Source organism: Ambystoma mexicanum, chromosome 9 (assembly GCF_040938575.1).
Source record: "Ambystoma mexicanum isolate Mex_15411 chromosome 9, UKY_AmexF1_1, whole genome shotgun sequence".
NCBI classification, from domain to species: domain Eukaryota; kingdom Metazoa; phylum Chordata; class Amphibia; order Caudata; family Ambystomatidae; genus Ambystoma; species Ambystoma mexicanum.
This window is the reverse complement of record NC_090931.1, coordinates 1,446,008,292-1,446,030,842: the sequence shown is the minus strand read 5'-3', so window position 1 is coordinate 1,446,030,842 and position 22,551 is coordinate 1,446,008,292. Positions and strand designations below refer to the sequence as shown.

Sequence of the window (22,551 nt, the reverse complement as noted above, 5' to 3'; positions counted from 1 at the left end):
AAACATTGTAGCGCAGAGACACGATCCATGACCAATTCTGAGGACCTCGCACCTCACTGCATCTCGGAACAGTGAAGGCATCTCCTTGACTGGGCCACCTCACCCTGAAGCTGTATGCAAAACAAAAGACATAGGGTGAGGTGGGTCGGATAATACTCCCCTCCTTGTCTTTAATAGAATGTAAAACCCCTCTCACATTAGTGAGGGGGATTAACCGTTCTATGTCAAGACGGGAGGCTTCATATTATGCAAATTTAAAGCCTTTGCATCACATTAATTGGAACATGATCAATACGTTTGTGGTAAAATGTTTTGAACATTGACTCCCTGGACCAATCTGCTGCCTTAATAATTTGTTCCAGACTATCCCCCAGGAAAGCGGCTTTAGAGGCCATAGCCCACCAACCGAATGGGAACCGAAAGAGGAAGTGTCAACCCTTGCTTCGAAATGAGCAGCTGAGATGTTTAAGGAGGCCGAAGACCCTCTGTCTTCAACTCCAAACACTTTAAGCATTGTATCACACACAGCTTTGTATCCTCTGGAAAAGCTGAATAAGAAATGGATGAAATTAAACACTTAGTTGTCCTGGAAACAAAGAAAGTCACCCCTTATGGGGTGAACACCTTGTTATCAACATCCAATGCTCAAATATCAGAAACCCTCTTAATGGAAATAAGGCATATCAACATGGCTAGCTTGGAGAAAAGTTGTTGCAAAGACAAATCCTCATTACGAGGCCAAGAGTGAAACAAATCCAGCAGCAGATTAACATCCCATAAACCAGAATACTTAGCCTTAGGCAGAACCTTGATGCAAATAGATTTGGGGGCCTTGTGCACTAAGAAGTGTCTACCCACTGGCTCCCCTTTTACCAACACATGTCCAGCTGAAATGGTTGATCTAAACCCATTGATAGTTCTGTATGCCTTGCCCTCCTTAAATACCTCCACTAAGAAATGAACCACCTCTACTGGAGGGGCAGAAACGGGATTGACGTGTCGAGCCACACACCAGCTAACCCAGTGGCTCCATGCTGAAGAGAAGCCTGATTTGGTAGAAGCTGCCCAGGAGTCCTTGATGATACAGATAGAGTCCTGTGAAAGTCCATGGAAGCACCAGGAAGAACTGAAATCTTCCAAACCATACAGAGAGGTGCCCCTGAAGGACCAGCTCATGAGGGAGACACGATGAGTCCATCAGCAGCTGAGGGTGGAGAGGGAGAAGACAGGGAATATCCTCCACCAACTCCAACAGGGCTGGAAACCACACCTATGAGGGCTAAAAGGGAGTTACCAACACCAGCATCGCCGCCTGTCTTCGCACTTGAACTAGGACTCTGGCTATCATGGCAAAGGGGGGAAAGGCATAGGCAAGGGGAACCGACCAATCCTGGAGGAAAGCATTGGTTGCTAACGCACTGGGATCTGGTCTCCAACTGTAGAACCGGGCAACCTGATAGTTGAATATCGAGGCAAAGAGATCCCCTCAAATCAGACCCCAGAGGGACAAGATCTTGGCAAATAGAGCTTTGTCCAATATACACTCGCTCCTGTCTTGGAGATGTCTGGAGTTCCAGTCTGCAACAGCGTTGTTGACCCCCAGAAGATATCCACTTTCAACAAAATGCCTAGTTCCAGGCAAAAATGCCAGAACTCCCTCACCAAATCTGCTAGGGTCTTGGACCGAGTTCCCCTGAGATGGGTTATGTATCGAACTGCTGAAATATTGTCCATCCGAAGAAGGACAGAGAAATTCCCCTGATTCTTAAGAAGACTCCTGACTGCAAAGGACCCTGATAACAACTCCAGACAGTTGATATGCAGCTTCTTCTCTAAACTAGACCACTTTCCGCCCGTGGACATCTGTCCTATCATGGCACCCCAGCCCGCTCTGCTGTCATCTGACTCCAGAATGACATCTGGAGTGGGACCAAAAATTGCTCTGCCATTCCAGGCATTCATGTGCCTGAGCCACCAAAGGAGTTCCAACCTGGCCTCGGGAGACAGAACCACTAACTGAGAGTAAAACAGACTTCTGCAAAGATGTTTGGCCTTGAGGCATTGTAAAAATGGCTTGAATGGGGGCTGACAACATCCCCACAACCCTGGCTAGCTGTCTGAGGGAGACCCTGCCTCTCTTGAGGAGGATGCAGATTTTCTTCCGTATTTTGGAGAGCCTGCTGTCTGGAAGGAGAAGGATGCACTGCTTGGAATCTATACTGAAGCCCAGAAATTGGATACATTGCATAGGCTGGAATATGGACTTTTTCGCATTTATAACAAAGCCTAATGCTTGTAACAGAGCAACTGTTAAACCCAGATGAGTCTGAAGAATCTGAAAACTCTGAGCTAGAAGGAGCATGCTGTCTAGGTAAATTATTATACTAATCCCTTTGGACCTGAAGTGAGCCATCGCCGGCTTCATTAGCTTGGTGAAGCACCAGGGGGCTGATGAGAGGCCAAATGGGAGGGAGCAAACTGCCAAGTGCGAGACCCCCATTGGAACTGTAGAAACTCCTGATGGGGAGGAAAGACTGGGACTACCAAGTATGCATCCTTGAGGTTTATCTTGACCATCCAATCTGCTGGGAGAAGGGTATCCCTGAGGAGATGAATTCCCTCCATCTTGAAGTGTTTATACACCACAAATGAGTTGAGGGCTTGCAGGTTTTTGACTGGACGAAACCCCTCCTCGGGCTCCGGGACTAGAAATATTGTGCCAAAAGAGGATTTGAAGGAAGCTGGAACTACTGCCCCTTTGAAAATGAGGACCCGGAACTCTGCATCTATTCATTTCTGCTTGTCCTTGTCAAACACGAGGGGAAGGGGCAAGGAGAGCTGACAAGTGGAGGGGGAATAAAGCTCTATTTGCAACCCCGTCACTGCTTGCAACACCCAGGGATCTGAGGTGAGTGCCTCCCATTGAGGCAAGAACCTGGCCAACCTGCCCCCTAACCTGTTGTGGGAAGAACCATTTAAAACATATGGCATTACCTGGAGCTGCTCTCGCTCTACCAGCACCCCTGCCGGTACGTATTCTCCAGTGGAACCCCCTCTGAGGGTAGAATTCAGCCTGGGCTCCTCGAGCAGAGGAGGAATTGTGTGCACCTCTTGATGCATATTGTCAGGGGTGGGTAGAGCCCTGGGGGAAACAGCCAGAGGAGCAGGCACTACCTCTTCTGGCCCTGTCAAAATGTTTGGGGGCAAAAACCTTCTTTATGATGACTTGAGCCTTATTCAAGGCAGGTTAAGTGCGTACATAGGCAGACAGATCCTTGGTAAACAGATCACCAAACAAATTATCTTGGGCCTTAGGACCTGCTCCCCCTTCCGCCATAACCGCTAATTTGGAGTCAAGGCACCTAAGGAGAGACTTACGCCGTTCCCTAGAAATGGCGGCATTGGCATTGCCGAGCAGGCGAACCATTCTCTGTATCCAGCCCCGGAGGGCTTGCACATCGACAGGGGAATTGGAATGTGCAGCCTCTTCTGCCAGCCCAAAAGTCTGCGTCACAGGCCCCAACACGTCCAACAACTTGTCCTGCCAGCTCCTTCAGGCTTTACCAACCCCTTCCTTGGGGTCTTTCCCCTTCTGGGACAATAATGAGACCATAGACTGGTCAATGTCCGGGGTAAGGGCCACTTTATCTGGGAATACTGGTCTGGGGCACTGGGAACATAGCTTGTTCCTGTCTTCCATGGGTAAGGGGTGTCTAACCCAATGGTTCAAGAAGGCAGACACAGCACCCGAGGGGTGCCACTCTGCTGACCTTGGTTGTTGAATAAGGGATGGATCGAAGAACGGGGCCCACTAAAGTCAAAAAATGGCCCTTGGGATAGAACTACAGGGTCTCCCTTTCTCTTACATCTTTTAGGAGGAGAGTCCGAATCCTCTGAACTGTCCTCAGACGATATGGTGGCTGAAGGGGCACTTGCCGGAAGCTGTGAGTTACTTGGCCAGGCAGGAACTGACTGGCACTGATGGGGAAACCTCCAATTTATGCTTTTGACCCTTCCACGGTTGGGGAAACCTGACTTGGAGAGCTAGACAGACTGAGCTGTCCTTGCAAATGCTTAGATTTTTTGGCACACTTTCAGGGAACATGTACAGGCATCTCAGAACCATCCTCAAACGAAGAGTGATAATCAGAAATCTTATTTATAAGCCTATCAAAGGCTGAGGCTAACGTAGAACTGAGATCCTGAAGGGCAGAGTCTAGGGAAGTCTGAATCTCCTGAGCCACAGAAGGCTGGGTAGGAAGGGATGGTTCCCCAGAATCCCTGCTAGCAGTATCCTCCCCCACCTCTCACTTTTCTTGGAAGGTCTAACCTGTGTGCTGGCATCGGCTGAAGAGGGCCCCTCAGACCCTCTACTAGCCATGACAGCACCAGTACACAATTATGGGAAAGGATAAGATACAAATCCGAAATAATAAAAGAAAGAAATACCCAAAATCACTTTTGACAGAAAAATATATATTGAAAACCCGCCTAGCAGGCAAGGGTTAATAATATGTGAACCACGGTCCACACACAGCACTGTTGTTAACAGGACAAAAACGCTGAGCAGGCGAAAGTATGACAGATGTCTACCCCTGTGTGTGTCAACCAAGCAGCACGCAAGGGTAATGCCTCACAAAGACAGGCAGGCAAGGCCTGAAGCCGAGCAGGCAGAAGACACGTGTGCAGCGTGGGCGGGCAGCCGACACTCGGAAGCTCCCCGAGGTGAGGGATAGTCCACCCCTCTACGTGCACTATAAACAGGCCTGCACGCGTTGGGCCTGAAACAGCAAGAGTCCCCGCCTGGAGGCAGAGCTCACACCGTGTGTGCGACCGCTGAGGGAAAAATAACGCGGTGGTCGTACATGAAAAAAGGGGAAATACTTCATATAATAAAAAAATTTGGAAAAAACAATTAAGGAAATAAGGAAAGGGCCTCTGGTTAAAAGGCAACAGTAAAAGGGACCGTGTCACTTGCAATAGACCAATAAGTCTCAATACACAGTGCTACAAAGTAACCAAAGCATTAACGAAAACTACTGATTCGCAACAAAGTACCCAACTAGAAGGAGTGACTTAGCTTGTGGCGTCAGCCGCAAAGAAAGAGGAGTTAGGATTTGAGGAAAGGACTGATATGGGGACGGGTCTCTGCCCATTGGTTGCCTGCAGTATATGACCTGTCCTCCATGTTGGATTGGGGATTCTTCCCTTGGTTTACTTTAAGTTCTGCTTCTGATGAACAAACGTATTTATTTGTTAAAGTTTTTTCTTTGCTGCTGTGGTGTCAGAAGTAAAGAATTAATGCACAATACGAAGCCTCCTGTTGTGACATAGAATTGGCTAGAAAGGGGCTTAACTGAAGCAATTTCCAAATGTAGCCAATCTCTTCTTCAGTTGTACCAACAAATGCATTTCTGAGGTGCATGTGTGTCCAATGTACTGTTGTTTAGAAAATACAAACAAAAGCAAAGCATATGTTGATGTTACTTTATGAAGAAATATCTGTAGAGAGTGGCTGGTTCATGCCTTTAAATCGAAGCTTTCAATTTGTTTTAAAATAGCAAGGCTATGTTGTATGTGTACTGCTAAATGTGTGTGTTGGTGCCTTCTATGCATGGAAATAAGGGCTACTGCAAACTTGTTACATACCAGACATTCCCAAAGGACCTTCAAGGTTCTTATTTTCTCAAAGGTCACCAGTCTGTCCCTTTGAATTCCTTTCAGGAACAGTGGAAGAGAGGGGGCTTCTTCCTGACCTATCCTTGTGGCACCCCGACTCTGGCGAAGACTCTGTGCAAGGACGTAAGAGGGCGTCTCACCTGGTGTATGGACTCCCACGAGCCTTCAGCGGGTGGAGCTACCTTTCCCGCCAAAAAGAGACCTTTCCATGCAGGACCTTCTGCCTGCCGGACAGCGAGGTGGACGCGACGGAGGCAGAGAAGGCCACCTCACTAGAGGAAGGAACGTCCCTCTTGGAAAAGCCGACCAGCCTGGAGATGGGCCCGATCATACACCTGCACCCGAGTGACACTGAAAGAGACAGACAGACAGAGTGCTAGCAGTCCCCGCTCAATGGCACCTCTAGAGGAATACAGGGTTTTCATTGGTAGGGTTGTTGCCAAGTTACCGGGCTTCATCGAATCATGTGGCCTGACTCATCAAGCTCTCTATAGCCGTTTCATTTTCTTTCTGAAGAGCCTGATTGGTCGTGGAGGTCGCGGGTACAACATGCCAACTCTTGTATGAGGCTAACGCAATGAGTAGTCCATCGAAAAGTCAATGACAGCCCATCATCAAGCTACCTTCCATGATAGCAAAGAAATATTATCACATTTTTATGTTAACCATTTTTTGTATAGTTTGTCATACAAAACTGTTTTGATGGCTCTATTTCAGAATGTATTTTTATTCAGTGGAAGGCCACATGACCCAGGGTTATAGTATTTCATGTTTTGCTGTTTGGAGGGTGTGGGGTGTTGAAACATGATGCATATGGTCCAAGCATGGTTGTAGCTACGGTAGGCTCCTATGCTCTAGAGCAGTGGTATTCAAACATGTTTATGCTGAAGGCCTCTTTGAGTACAAATGTTATTGCCGAGTGTGCCCCCACCCACCCACCCTGTGTAAAAATATTGCTGTTGGGCCCCTTGGATGCCATTTCTGCTCCTAGTTTCTATTAAAGGCAGCCACTACTCTCTTTTGGAAGAGTATCGCCCCACTCCCGCACTCCCTTCTGGGCTCCCAGGGGGGCCAGCCCCACAGTTTGAAGACCACTGCTCTAGAGCGAGCACTGCTGGAGGAACCACACCCTTAGAGGGGCACATGCTTGCTTATGACTGCTGGAACCCCATCCATGTACCCGTGATCACAAAAGACGTGCTTGTCTCTATGGCCCGCAGTGTAATGTGCCTTTCTAGGCAGCTACTATGGACTTTTGGAAAATAGTGCTAATTTAATCTCTTATTCGCCAGAATTGTTTTTAAGGACTTTGGCAGCCATGTTTCAGCCACAGGACCGTGGCCACACACATCACTAAATGGGAAACTAGCATCCGCAATAAAAGGATCAGTAGGGTGCGCTTCAAAACGAGGTCAACAAAAAAATAGTTTTTGTCTGTTTATTGATAAAGCATGGCTGTGTCACAAAAAAGAGGGACTACGACATTAGTGAGCCCTCATCTGGCCAAATATGTTCAGACTTGGAGGCCCTGTATAAGAGGTCTGCAACCTTTGTCTCCCCAGATGCTTTGGACTGCAACTCCCATCAGCCACTGTCAGTATAGTCAATGGCGAGGAGATCATGGGAGTGATAGTTCTAAACATCTGGAGTTCCGCATAGGAAACAGAGAGGCCCTTTCTGAAGACATTGCAGGCTTCAACTGGAGAAAAATGTTTAGGTCTTGGGGCCTGCTCTCAATCATGCCAGGTCCAGTTCTAGACGCCCCGTCTGGAGTACTGTGCCCATTTCTAGATGTCTTCCTTAAACTGTAGTGTCTGTTTCACGAGGCCACATTCTGAATATTTCACTAGCAGTAAGGGAGGCTCCCTTAAAGTGTTGTGTCAAATTCTAGGCCAGACGTGGAATCAAGTTTAGAAGGATGTTTATTTATTATTGTGGCAAGTTTGGGGCATGGTTAGAGTGTTCAGTCCAGTTCTGGTGTATCATCTTTTGTATTATATCCACTACTTAAGGTTACAGGCGACTCCATGTCACATGGGACATCAGGCTTCAGTCCTGGGCTTTCATTTCACCATCAATTGAATTCTGGGAGTTGCAACCTTGGATCACTTTAATTGGCTAAAGTAAAAGCCAGGCCCAGGCCTGGAGCGGGTGGCCCCTGGTGACATGAAGTCACCTGGTAATCTTACTACTTCTGGAGGCCCCATCTTGAAATGTTCCCCCAAATTCTGGAGGCCCAGTCTCTGGATAGATACTTTTGTGACTGATCTAGTTTGATGATAGCCAATTAAAATGGCGCATGATTTTAAAACAAGTCACCTGGGACTAAATGTGTTACTGTGGAGACAATTCACTCCAGAACCAGATGGTGCAGTGTGTGACCTGAAGGGCAGTCTCGGGAGTAATATTTCTACTTTATTTTTCAAAGCTGTGTTAACACATAATCTTGGTCTCCACTTTGGCTCAAATCTCTCTTTTTCTTATCATATCGCCCTCAATTCTTGCTCTTGTCGCTTTCATCCCCACAACATCCATAAAGATCGCCCGTTTCTTACTTTTCAAGCATCCAAACTTCGAATCTCCTCCATGATCTTCTCTCACCTCTTCTATTGTTCTACTACTTTGTTTGCCCTTCCTAGGTCTTGGCTTGCTCCTTTAAGATCAGTCTTTAACTCTCGTATCCATTTATTGTGTCTTCTTCCCTATCGGGACTCCATTTCCTCTTCTCTCGCAACACTTGGTTGGCTGCCCTTTCACTCATAAATTAAATTTTACTTTCTCTGTCTTGTTTTTAAATCTCTTTATGGTCTTGCTCCTAACTATCTTACTGTGCTTATATCTTTGTATATTCTTTCTCACTCTCTCGCTCTTTTTCTCAGTTCCAACTGTTGGTTCCTCGTCCTCCCTGTGCTCAGTCTCGTTTTTGATCTTTTGAACTCCTTGCTCCTCTTCACTGGAACGCTCTCACACTCTCTCTTCGTTTGATTACTGTCTATTCTTTTTTCAGTTTTTCTCTAAAAACACAACTACTGCAACATGCTGAGTGATTGCCATCTGGACTTAACTGTTTACTCAATGTTATTGTTTTGTGTTTCAATTTTAATGTTCAGCGCTTTGGTTTAAGGCGCTCTATTAAAGACAAATAAAATACAAATACAAATACAAATGGAACCTCCTCCGGCATTCCAGAAGAGAGTGGTGATGGAAATACAAATGAATCCAAAAAGCCCTGTGGCAAACACAGGGGGCCACATCAGGTAGAAAGGAAGTGTAAAGCTGGCATCCACGTAGGACCTGTGCGCCAAGAGGAGGCTGCAAAGCTGGCACAATGGGTCAGCCAAGTGTTCCTCAGCCACTGACACGGACTAGCTTTCTAAGGTGCTGCAAATGTGTGCTCTCTGAAATGTGGCAATGTAAGTTTTTTTAAGGGGACATGTGGGGAATACAGGGGTTTCTCCTGCAGAACGCAGCTGGGCATCCTTGATTCTGGGGGACATAGAACTTTAAAGAAAAGGACCACAAATGATTTGTCGCAGGTACCTAGCCAGTCTTTCACCAGGTTGTACCCCATTGCATCAGTTTTGGTGTGAGTGTCTGTTTCATGAGGGCAAAAGTGTGAGCCAAGAGTGGCAGCACAGGGGCAAAACATTTAAAGTTTCAAGCTACTAGACAGTCAGTTGCCCCCTTAATTCTCCACAGCCATGCAGCACACCATTTCTTACTCGCCAAGAGTCCTTTATCACTCGCCAACGGCTAGTGAAGAGTGCACATTTTAAGGCCAGGGCTAAAGGCATAATACACCTTAGCTGACCTCCCACAAAACCTTGTCGTGAGGTCCCCGACGGACACAGGTCCAAAAGCTTCCACTTTGAAGTATTTGCTGGCTTATCTATGGTAGCACAGGTCAACCACAAAAACGTGCCTTCGCCAGAATTTCTGGTTATAGTGAAATAAATCAAAGGCCACAATTTGCTACAGACATTTGAAAAAAATCTCCTCGCCCTGGGAGAAGTAGTTATACAAATACAATGCCTTGAATCATTAACACACTATGCATTAATATTATAAGAATGAAGTACATTACTTGCCATTTAATGGTGCACCCCATTTTGTGTGTGCTTCCAGGACTGGGAATTTTGTGAAGTTCATGTTACATGACCGGGCAGGGCAAGCTATGCCTTGGTGCCAGGAGGGCGTTAGGGATGCACTAGACAAGAGTCTAGGTCCCCAATGGTAGTGGCAGGTGGTAGGTGGGGACCATTCTTGGGCACTCTAATGGAGCTGGTTTGGGGAGCTGGAGCAACAAGGGCTCAGGGGACTGATTTAATTTAATTGTTTTTTAATAACACACCTAATACCGTACTTGAGTTCAGTTTCTAAGCGCGGATCCGGGATTCAAACCTCTGTTGCTCTACGTGGTCTTGCTTCCAAGACTAGTGCATTGCCCCTGAAGTCAAAAGCAGGATATTGCTGCTACTGCAGGAATGGGTGCTCTCTTGCGGGGCACAGTGCTATGGGCAGGTCTTTACATGGGGCCTCGCAAACAGGATTCAGGGCTTAGGGTTGATCGGTACCATATTTCAAGCCCGGTTTGCAAACTTGCAGGTGTCCATGGCATTTATGCCAAGGGGTTTTCAGGGTACTGGAGTTCACAGAACCATATTGGACAGGGAACCCTGGAAGGGGGAGGTGCACAGCCTGGTGAGTGTGGGGGCAGAGAGTGTACTCCCGGAGCAGGGCACAGAGTAAGGATTAAATGCTGCGTGCAGGCTCCTCCTTCATTTTTGGGTTATTGGGAGCAGCCCGATTATTACGAAGCCCCTGTCTATGCCACCACTGTGCATAGAGGCCACTTGGTGTAGGGTAGATGACAACAGCTCTTTCTCCATTGCGAGGCGGAGAATCACACACTTCATGCCCATCTGTCAGGGCAGCTTCCATTTGAATGCTATCTATTGTATTGTATTGTTTTGTAATGTTTATTTATATACCACCTATACACGGGAATATGTTTCAAAGCGCTCAAGGAGGGTGGGAACAGGGGGAAAAACAACAGTCGCTCAGAGCCCTTGAAGTTCTGAGACGATAATAGTCTGCACAGGCAAAGTAAGTGAGTAAAATACATTTAACAGTTGAGACACAGCAAATAGGCTTGACGGCGATTCTGCAGTTTTACCAGTGCTCATTATGGGGAGAGGACAGGGGAGAACATAACAGACGATCTTCAGGCACTTGGATCGTGCAAGTGCATAGACGGTAACAGGGAGGGGGGGGGGTCCAAGTGCACCGCGTCTGTGGAGACTGGGGTAAGTGCAGAGAGAGACCATCTCTTGGGTTATTTCTAAGTGCCATGAGGGAGGGTGGGTGTAGGGCCCTGAGGCAAGTGGGAGAGAGGAGTGGCGGGGGAGCCCGGGACCTGTGAGACTCTGGGCCTCATTACAAGCTGTAAAGAGGAGGAGGGAGAGATGGATAGAGCAGAGAGCTAGGTTAGCAGGATAGAGGGAGAACGAAGGAAGAGGAGAAGAGGAAGGTCTTGAGGAGTTTCCGGAACTATGGTAATGACTTGGCCCACCAATGTTGCACAACATTGCTCTTGGAAATCGACTCTCTGGCAGTGGGGCGCTCCCTGACAGCTCTCTCCAGAGCAATGGTTTGTAACGTTTCCAGATCCAGATGTTTCGGACTACAGCTCCATGGTGACAGGCCCGAAATCTCCACCCAAAAGCTGCCCATCTGGACTAGTCTACGGGCTTGGTCCTATAGCCCTCTCTGTCTTAGGGTTCAGCCTGTAGTCATCACTCCCTTTCTTCATCTAGCAAGTTGACGTGTCACAGCCGCCTTCTGCCTAAGACAAAATCTCTTGCACTTCCTCCTCTGACATCTTTCCGTGCCTTTCTTGTGGAGACGCCTCCTTTCCCGTTGCTGCTTCTTCCAACCTCATATCCTCTTGTGTCTGCCCTCTCTCCCCCTGTTACCTCTTCTTCACCACTTTGCTCGCTTTCATGTTTATATGCTTCTCCTGCTCACCCCTCGCCTCTTCTATATTCTCCACAGCCTCCTTCATCTCCTCACTCCCCTTGTTCTCCACCGCCTCCTTCATCTCCTCACTCCCCTTGTTCTCCACCGCCTCCTTCATCTCCTCACTCCCCTTGTTCTCCACCGCCTCCTTCATCTCCTCACTCCCCTTGTTCTCCGCCACCTCCTTCATCTCCTCACTCCCCTTGTTCACCACCGCCTCCTTCATCTCCTCACCCTCCTTGTTCTCCACCACCTCCTTCATCTCCTCACTCCCCTTGTTCTCCACCGCCTCCTTCATCTCCTCACTCCCCTTGTTCTCGGCCACCTCCTTCATCTCCTCACTCCCCTTGTTCTCCACCGCCTCCTTCATCTCCTCACCCTCCTTGTTCTCCACCACCTCCTTACCTTCAATCTCCTCTCTGCAGCCTCACTCCATCCTGTTCCAACAGTCTCTCTTGCTGCTCGTGCATCAAGCTTGCTCCAACACCGCTCCTCCTCTGACTGCAAACACCAAAACTCTGCATACATGTTGGTGGCTTATATCGGGTACTAGGCCCACACTCTTGATACCTCCCATACACAGGTTGATTCCGGTGTGCCTGGTGTTCACTTGCCTGCCTGGTTGGTGCCCTAACGGTCCTTGCCTCTGCACCCACACTGGTTCCAAGATGTGGTGTAACTCATTACCTAGTACACTGCCATCTTGAAATGAGCATGTGTAAAGCACAGCTGGCGGAATACTCAAGGCTCCAGTCTGTGCCCTCAAACAGTTCTATTTGGTTCCTTCAAGAATTTATCATTGTGGGAGAATTCATAAATTTATTTTTATAGGCCATTTTACCACAAGTGTATGTAAGGGGAGACACCCTGCAGGCCCTATCCAAGTCCCCCCTTGCCTTTATTATTTCCCTAACTCCCACCCCCCAACATGCATTTGTGGCAAAAAGCAATGGAAAGAAAAATCGATGAATTCTTCCACTATGGAAAACCCAGCGATGGAATCTTCCTATCCCCCCTCGAAGCACGTATGCGGCTTGGAAGATCGCAGGTTTCTCTCTGCAAGATCCCTTGTGGATGGTCTTTGCTGATTAATGCCAGTGAATATTAATTTTCATCACAAGACTCCACATAGCATCAAAAATCCTCCATATACAACAGTGCTAGTTGTTACATTGACATAGTACATGCTATCCATTTGCTAATGCATCATAGCACGTCTGTTCGAATGGCACTTACACATAATCTTGGTATTTTGTAATCAAGGTTGTATTTATGAAGTATGTGAAGTTTTATACACCAGCAGCAATATTTATTGTTGTGAATTTCAAGATTTGCACCATTATTTATATATCACTCTGCCAATCATGGACCTTATCCCCGACAAGATATAAACAACAACAGGATATCATTTGGTATATCTTTGAGATAACTTTACTTAATCTATATGTAATCAGATGGGACGTTCACTATAATTCACAGATACCAATTAGTGAATCAGTGTTAAAAAACAAATATCCTGCTGGAATTTTGTTTATATTTTTATGCGCGCGGCACGCTGCGGCGCAGAAGTCAGGAACTCCTGTACAGAAGGATCTTTTCCATCTGCCCATCGGGTTCACACTGCTTCACTGATGACTATCCAAGAATCAAACATGAAATACTGGAGGCAAAAAATTAATTTCTTAAGCAGTCCACAACATTATTTTAGTGGATGATATCTCGCTTTTTTACCCTATCGTCAATCTTTTAAAATTCGGATTTCTCCGTTAACATAATTAAAACATGACAGTAAAACATAAAAAACCACACTAAAACCCCAGTGCTAAACTACACACCATACAATAAATATAACCGCCTTAAAAGAGCTTCCTTGACAAATTCATATAAGCAGGCACCTCTAAGTACAACATCAACAAGCCACAGACTAATGTGATCCGAACAGCTCTGAACTTGACCAATAGGGACCATGTAACAGACCACAGAAAACCTTCCCATTGGCTACCAGTAAGAGAGGGAATCTTCAGAGTCCTCTCCATTACCCACCGCTGCCTCTCAAACTCGGCACCAGCCTACCTTTCACGTAGAATCACCAAACATACTTCCTCAAGACCAACCAGAACTGCCTACAGTGACTGTTTGATCATCCCACATGTCATGCACTCAAAAGCCGGATGCGCCAGCTTCCCGCCCATTGCTGCACGACTCTGGAATGCCCGACCACCAATTTAGGGGCCGAAACTGCCTATTGGCCATTCAGAAAGCAATTTAAAACTAGATTGTTCAACTGACTTGGTACTCCTTCCTTTCCCTCTGATACCCTTCCCCCCTCTGTAAGTAGAGCCTGGATGCCTGATTATTAAAAATAATGTATCCTGGTAAAACCTCATATTGGATCTCCTAAAGAAGGAGTTTAACCATTTCCTGCGCAAATCAGTATCATTTTTGCAAAATAATAAAACACGATAGATATCCTCAACCACTCCTGTTCTACAATGGCATTTATTATCACGGATGTTCTTCCCCCAATCTCTTCTATCTTTTAAAGAGAGCATTGTCAACCTAGTCACTAGCAGCAATATTCTGCACTCTGCAGAATTTCTGACACATATTTCGCCTCCCTGCATCGTATCTGCAGGGAGACCAGCATACACTTTCAAGGAGGGCAAGATGCTCACTTTTTGTTTACTCGTGTCCGGATCATTCCTTAGAGCACCCTGCTTCACAATACTTTTGAAACGGGGCAAAGAGGTATCCGGAGTGACATCCAAGCTTGGTATTTCCCAACTAGCCAATATGCCAAACACATTTATTGGCCACTGGGGACTCCACTATTTCCCTCATCGCCTTATTCATGTTGGGATTGTCCGCGTAGCCCAGGCATGCCTTTAGGAACTAACAAACCTCAATTTCGCCACCAATGGTATTTCCTGGGATCCCGAGTTCTAAACGGATTGCACAAATAGTGGTACTTTGCGGGAGGCCTGATAGTTTAAAAAGAAAAAAGAATATTTTGTATCACCTCGATTGGGGAGCAGTTGAAATAGCCCCAAATCTCACTCGTGGATTGCACGAGAGAGCATAAACTAGCCCTGAAAAGCTTTGCCAAGCAGACGCGTACCAAAGACGTGACAAATTCTAAGCAGAACCCCTAGCCTTGTCGTGGCTTTTATAGTGATCATTTGTATATACCCTGTCCGTGTCCCATTCTTAGCAAAAGGTAAGCCCAGGTAGCAGTATGATTTAACTACTGCAACCTGCACCCCCTTTAAGAACCATGAATAAAGATTTCTGTCCACCCAAACACCACCACCTTGGTTTTATCCATGTTCAACCTTAGACCATGGGCAGTGAAATATTCCTCTGCAGGGGAAAGTCCTTGGTGCAGTCCCCCTGGGTTCAGGTCTATCAAAGCTGTGTCATCAGCATATTAAAGAGTCCCAAAATGGAGGCTATGCAACGATTGGGTATTGGCCTTTACACCTGCATCGGAGGGGTCAAAATCAGGGATGAATAATATGAAGAACAGTGGGCCTTCACCCCCTTATTTGTTAAAAGGTCTCCTGACATGCTAACAGATGTCATGGTCTGAACAGACGCACTCGTGTCAGCATACCAAGGGTGAATTAAGTTCAAAAGCCCCTACGGCATCTTTAATGCAGCCATCGTTTACCGCAGTCGATTCCTAGGGCAATGGTAGAAGGTTGTCTCTAAGTCGATAAAAGCTGCATACAGATTCCCCACTCTGATTGCAGAATACTTATTAATGAACACATTTAGAACTAAACGATGGCCCAATGTGGAAAGGCCTTTCCAAAATCAAGCTTGTGAGGGCTTCAATAAATTCAGTGGGGCAGCCCGCTCCCCAATTCTAGTAAACCTTACTTTGAATATCTAAGAGCAAAATTGGGTGGTAGCAGTGAGGATCGCAAATAGAGCATTTGTTAAAAATAGGTACTATTACACCTCTAGACCATGAGCAAGGCAGAACCCCCAATTGACTAATTGAGTTTAGAAAAATGATGTCAAATTGGATGCCACCAGCTCATAAACAATTACGACATTTCTGAATACAATCATGTGGGCCGGCGGCTTTGTCAGAGGTAAGTGCCATTAAATTCTTAGAAATCTCGTCAATTCTGATCAGAATACTGTTAGGGCTCACATCCTTATATATACATTTCTCTCAGCACCTGAATAAGGGAGAAAGCAACAGATTACATATGGACATTATTTTATCGAACTGTGTTGGATGATACAAATCCTTACCAGAATATTACCGGTTGCCAGGAGGAACTCTTCAGTAGGGTCAAGCTGCAACCTGCAAGGAATCAGACAAGAGTGAAACTCAGGCATTTGAACTCTTACGAACTACATATCTTGCTGGGAATATCGGAGTCAATATTGTTCTGGAACTCACCAATTCCTTCGAGCCAATGAAGCAACTGGTTATCTACGTGCCCCTGCGCTCAATGCAGGATGGAGAGCTCATCTTTTCAAACCATCAGAAGAATATTCCTACTGGCCAAGCAAACGAAGCTAGGTGGGCCAATACAGTCCGTCATCTCGGCCCTACGCGTCACATTGGTGGAGACCGCAGCTGTCCAGTCCAGATCGACGCCTCTGTGGGAGCCAGGTGAGCGTAACACTGAGCTAGAAGGAGCATGTTGTCTAGGTAAATTATTATACTAATCCCTTTGGACCTGAGGTGAGCCAACGCCAGCTTCATTAGCTTGGTGAAGCACCAGGGGGCTGATGAGAGGCCAAATGGAAGGGAGCAAACTGCCAAGTTCGAGACCCCCATTGGAACTGTAGAAACTCCTGATGGGGAGGAAAGACTGGGACTACCAAGTATGCATCCTTGAGGTTTATCTTGACCACCCAATCTGCTGGGAGAAGGGTATCCCTGAGGAGATGAATTCCCTCCATCTTGAAGTGTTTATACACCACAAATGAGTTGAGGGCTTGCAGGTTTATGACTGGGCGAAACTCCTCCTCGGGCTCCGGGACTAGAAATATTGTGCCCAAGGAGGCTTTGAAGGAAGCTGGAACTACTGCCCCTTTGAAAATGAGGACCTGGAACTCTGCATCTATTAATTTCTGCTTGTCCTTGTCAAACACGAGGGGAAGGGGCAAGGAGAGCTGACAAGTGGAGGGGGAATAAAGCTCTATTTGAAACCCTGTCACTGCTTGCAACACCCAGGGATCTGAGGTGAGTGCCTCCTATTGAGGCAAGAACCTGGCCAACCTGCCCCCTAACCTGTTGTGGGAAGAACCATTTAAAACATATGGCATTACCTGGAGCTGCTCTCACTCTACCAGCACCCCTGCCGATACGTCTTCTCCAGTGGAACCCCATCTGGGGGTAGAATTCAGCCTGGGCTCCTCAAGCAGAGGAGGAATTGTGTGCACCTCTTGATGCATATTGTCAGGGGTGGGTAGAGCCCTGGGGGAAACAGCCAGAGGAGCAGGCACTACCTCTTCTGGCCCTGTCAAAATGTTTGGGGGCAAAAACCTTCTTTATGTTGACTTGAGCCTTATTCAAGGCAGGGAAAGTGTGTACATAGGCAGACAGATCCTTGGTAAACAGATCACCAAACAAATTATCTTGGGCCTTAGGACCTGCTTCCCCTTCCGCCATAACCGCTAATTTGGAGTCAAGGCGCATAAGGAGAGACTTACGCTGTTCCCTAGAAATGGCGGCATTGGCATTGCCGAGCAGGCGAACCATTCTCTGTATCCAGCTCCGGAGGGCTTGCACATCGACAGGGGAATTGGGATGTGCAGCCTCTTCTGCCAGCCCAAAAATCTGCGTCACAGGCCCTAACACGTCCACCAACTTGTCCTGCCAGCTCCTTCAGGCTTTATCAACCCCTTCCTTGGGGTCTTTCCCCTTCTGGGACAATAATGAGACCATAGACTGGTCAATGTCCGGGGTAAGGGCCACTTTATCTGGGAATACTGGTCTGGGGCACTCGGAACGTAGCTTGTTCCTGTCTTCCAAAGGTAAGGGGTGTCTAACCCAATGGTTCAAGAAGGCAGACACAGCACCCGAGGGGTGCGACTCTGCTGACCTTGGATGTTGAATAAGGGATGGATCGAAGAACGGAGCCCACTAAAATCAAACAATGGCCCTTGGGATAGAACTACACGGTCTCCCTTTCTCTTATATCTTTTAGGAGGAGAGTCTGAATCCTCTGAACTGTCCTCAGACGATATGGTGGCTGAAGGGGCTCTTGCGGGAAGCTGTGAGTTACTTGGCCAGGCAGGAACTGACTGGCACTGATGGGGAAACCTCCAATTTATGCTTTTGACCCTTCCACGGGTGGGGGAACCTGACTTGGAGAGCTAGACGGACTGAGTTGTCCTTGCAAATGCTTAGATTGTTTTGCACACTTTCAGGGAACATGTACAGGCATCTCAGAACCATCCTCAAACGAAGAGTGGTAATCAGAAATCTTATTTATAAGCCTATCAAAGGCTGAGGCTAACGTAGAACTGAGATCCTGAAGGGCAGAGTCTAGGGAAGTCTGAATGTCCTGAGCCACAGAAGGCTGGGTAGGAAGGGATGGTTCCCCAGAAGCCCTGCTAGCAGTATCCTCCCCCACCTCTCACTTTTCTTGGAAGGTCTAACCTGTGTGCTGGCATCGGCTGAAGAGGGCCCCTCAGACCCTCTACTAGCCATGACAGCACCAGTACACAATTATGGGAAAGGATAAGATACAAATCCGAAATAATAAAAGAAAGAAATACCCAAAATCACTTTTGACAGAAAAATATATATTGAAAACCAGCCTAGCAGGCAAGGGTTAATGATATGTGAACCACGGTCCACACACAGCACTGTTGTTGACAGGACAAAAACGCTGAGCAGGCGAAAGTATGACAGCTGTCTTACCCGGCAGGGTGTGTCAACCAAGCAGCACGCAAGGGTAATGCCTCACAAAGACAGGCAGGCAAGGCCTGAAGCCGAGCAGGCAGAAGGCACGTGTGCAGCGTGGGCGGGCAGCCGACACTCAGAAGCTCCCCGAGGCGAGGGATAGTCCACCCCTCTACGTGCACTATAAACAGGCCTGCACGCGTTGGGCCTGAAACAGCAAGAGTCCCCGCCTGGAGGCAGAGCTCACACCGTGTGTGCGACCACTGAGGGAAAAATAACGCGGCGGTCGTACATGAAAAAGGGGAAATACTTGATATAATCAAAACATTTGGAAAAAACAATTAAGGAAATAAGGAAAGGGCCTCTGGTCAAAAGGCAACAGTAAAAGGGACCGCGTCACTTGCAATAGACCAATAAGTCTCAATACACAGCGCTACAAAGTAACCAAAGCATTAACGAAAACTACTGATTCGCAACAAAGTACCCAACTAGAAGGAGTGACTTAGCTTGTGGCATCAGCCGCAAAGAAAGAGGAGTTAGGATTTGAGGAAAGGACTGATATGGGGACGGGTCTCTGCCCATTGGTTGCCTGCAGGGCATGACCTGTCCTCCATGTTGGATTGGGGATTCTTCCCTTGGTTTACTTTAAGTTCTGCTTCTGATGAACAAACGTATTTATTTGTTAAAGTTTTTTCTTTGCTGCTGTGGTGTCAGAAGTAAAGAATTAATGCATAATACGAAGCCTCCTGTTGTGACATAGAATTGGCTAGAAAGGGGCTTAACTGAAGCAATTTCCAAATGTAGCCAATCTCTTCTTCAGTTGTACCAACAAATGAGTTTCTGAGGTGCATGTGTGTCCAATGTACTGTTGTTTAGAAAATACAAACAAAAGCAAAGCATATGTTGATGTTACTTTATGAAGAAATATCTGTAGAGAGTGGCTGGTTCATGCCTTTAAATCGAAGATTTCAATTTGTTTTAAAATAGCAAGGCTATGTTGTATGTGTACTGCTAAATGTGTGTGTCGGTGCCTTCTATGCATGGAAATAAGGGCTACTGCAAACTTGTTACATACCAGACATTCCCAAAGGACCTTCAAGGTTCTTATTTTCTCAAAGGTCACCAGTCTGTCCCTTTGAATTCCTTTCAGGAACAGTGGAAGAGAGGGGGCTTCTTCCTGACCTATCCTTGTGGCACCCCGACTCTGGCGAAGACTCTGTGCAAGGACGTAAGAGGGCGTCTCACCTGGTGTATGGACTCCCACGAGCGTTCAGCGGGTGGAGCTACCTTTCCCGCCAAAAAGAGACCTTTCCATGCAGGACCTTCTGCCTGCCGGACAGCGAGGTGGACGCGACGGAGGCAGAGAAGGCCACCTCTCTAGAGGAAGGAACGTCCCTCTTGGAAAAGCCGACCAGCCTGGAGATGGGCCCGATCATACACCTGCACCCGAGTGACACTGAAAGAGACAGACAGACAGAGTGCTAGCAGTCCCCGCTCAATGGCACATCTAGAGGAATACAGGGTTTTCATTGGTAGGGTTGTTGCCAAGTTACCGGGCTTCACCGAATCATGTGGCCTGACTCATCAAGCTCTCTATAGCCGTTTCATTTTCTTTCTGAAGAGCCTGATTGGTCATGGAGGTCGCGGGTACAACATGCCAACTCTTGTATGAGGCTAACGCAATGAGTAGTCCATCGAAAAGTCAATGACAGCCCATCATCAAGCTACCTTCCATGATAGCAAAGAAATATTATCACATTTTTATGTTAACCTTTTTTTGGATAGTTTGTCATACAAAACTGTTTTGATAGCTCTATTTCAGAATGTATTTTTATTCAGTGGAAGGCCACATGACCCAGGGTTATAGTATTTCATGTTTTGCTGTTTGGAGGGTGTGGGGTGTTAAAACATGATGCATATGGTCCAAGCATGGTTGTAGCTACGGTAGGCTCCTATGCTCTAGAGCAGTGGTATTCAAACATGTTTATGCTGAAGGCCTCTTTGAGTTCAAATGTTGTTGCCAAGCCCCCCCACCCTGTGTAAAAATATTGCTGTTGGGCCCCTTGGATGCCATTTCTGCTCATAGTTTCTATTAAAGGCAGCCACTACTCTCTTTTGGAAGAGTATCGCCCCCCCCTAGTTCCCCTCCCGCACTCCCTTCTGGGCTCCCAGGGGGGGCCAGCCCCACAGTTTGAAGACCACTGCTCTAGAGCGAGCACTGCTGGAGGAACCACACCCACGCAAGACACTGCCTTAGAGGGGCACATGCTTGCTTATGACTGCTGGAACCGCATCCATGTACCCGTGATCACAAAAGACGTGTTTGTCTCTATGGCCCGCAGTGTAATGTGCCTTTCTAGGCAGCTACTATGGACTTTTGGAAAATAGTGCTAATTTAATCTCTTATTCGCCAGAATTGTTTTTAAGGACTTTGGCAGCCATGTTTCAGCCACAGGACCGTGGCCACACACATCACTAAATGGGAAACTAGCATCCGCAATAAAAGGATCAGTAGGGTGCGCTTAAAAACGAGGTCAACAAAAAATGAGTTTTTTGTCTGTTTATTGATAAAGCATGGCTGTGTCACAAAAAAGAGGGACTACGACATTAGTGAGCCCTCATCTGGCCAAATATGTTCAGACTTGGAGGCCCTGTATAAGAGGTCTGCAACCTTTGTCTCCCCAGATGCTTTGGACTGCAACTCCCATCAGCCACCGTCAGTATAGTCAATGGCGAGGGGATCATGGGAGTGATAGTTCTAAACATCTGGAGTTCCGCATAGGAAACAGAGAGGCCCTTTCTGAAGACATTGCAGGCTTCAACTGGAGAAAAATATTTAGGTCTTGGGGCCTGCTCTCAATCATGCCAGGTCCAGTTCTAGACGCCCCGTCTGGAGTACTGTGCCCATTTCTAGATGTCTTCCTTAAACTGTAGTGTCTGTTTCATGAGGCCACATTCTGAATATTTCACTGGCAGTAAGGGAGGCTCCCTTAAAGTGTTGTGTCAAATTCTAGGCCAGACGTGGAATCAAGTTTAGAAGGATGTTTATTTATTATTGTGGCAAGTTTGGGGCATGGTTAGAGTGTTCAGTCCAGTTCTGGTGTATCATCTTTTGTATTATATCCACTACTTAAGGTTACAGGCGACTCCATGTCACATGGGACATCAGGCTTCAGTCCTGGGCTTTCATTTCACCATCAATTGAATTCTGGGAGTTGCAACCTTGGATCACTTTAATTGGCTAAAGTAAAAGCCAGGCCCAGGCCTGGAGCGGGTTGCCCCTGGTGACATGAAGTCATCTGGTAATCTTACTACTTCTGGAGGCCCCATCTTGAAATGTTCCCCCAAATTCTGGAGGCCCAGTCTCTGGATAGATACTTTTGTGACTGATCTAGTTTGATGATAGCCAATTAAAATGGCGCATGATTTTAATCACAAGTCACCTGGGACTAAATGTGTTACTGTGGAGACAATTCACTCCAGAACCAGATGCTGCAGTGTGTGACCTGAAGGGCAGTCTCGGGAGTAATATTTCTACTTTATTTTTCAAAGCTGTGTTAACACATAATCTTGGTCTCCACTTTGGCTCAAATCTCTCTTTTTCTTATCATATCTCCCTCAATTCTTGCTCTTGTCGCTTTCATCCCCACAACATCCATAAAGATCGCCCGTTTCTTACTTTTCAAGCATCCAAACTTTGAATCTCCTCCATGATCTTCTCTCACCTCTTCTATTGTTCTACTACTTTGTTTGCCCTTCCTAGGTCTTGGCTTGCTCCTTTAAGATCAGTCTTTAACTCTCGTATCCATTTATTGTGTCTTCTTCCCCATCTGGACTCCATTTCCTCTTCTCTCGCAACACTTGGTTGGCTGCCCTTTCACTCATAAATTAAATTTTACTTTCTCTGTCTTGTTTTTAAATCTCTTTATGGTCTTGCTCCTAACTATCTTACTGTGCTTATATCTTTGTATATTCTT

At 46.8% G+C, this 22,551-nt stretch overlaps 1 protein-coding gene across 2 annotated transcripts in view; it reads left to right on the top strand.

Moving 5' to 3' along the window:
* SLC23A3 (solute carrier family 23 member 3) overlaps positions 1-20,298 on the top strand; it is a 206,022-nt gene extending 185,724 nt beyond the window's left edge. Inside the window, exon 12 of one of the 2 annotated variants that reach the window (XM_069616868.1) lies at positions 19,725-20,298. In XM_069616868.1, coding sequence (XP_069472969.1) covers positions 19,725-20,059 — 335 coding nt within the window. In that variant the 3' untranslated portion in view covers positions 20,060-20,298. Of the gene's footprint in view, positions 1-5,724; positions 8,724-19,724 lie in introns of those variants that run through there. The other variant, XM_069616867.1, reaches the window with a different exon arrangement.
* The last annotated feature ends 2,253 nt before the right edge of the window (positions 20,299-22,551 follow it).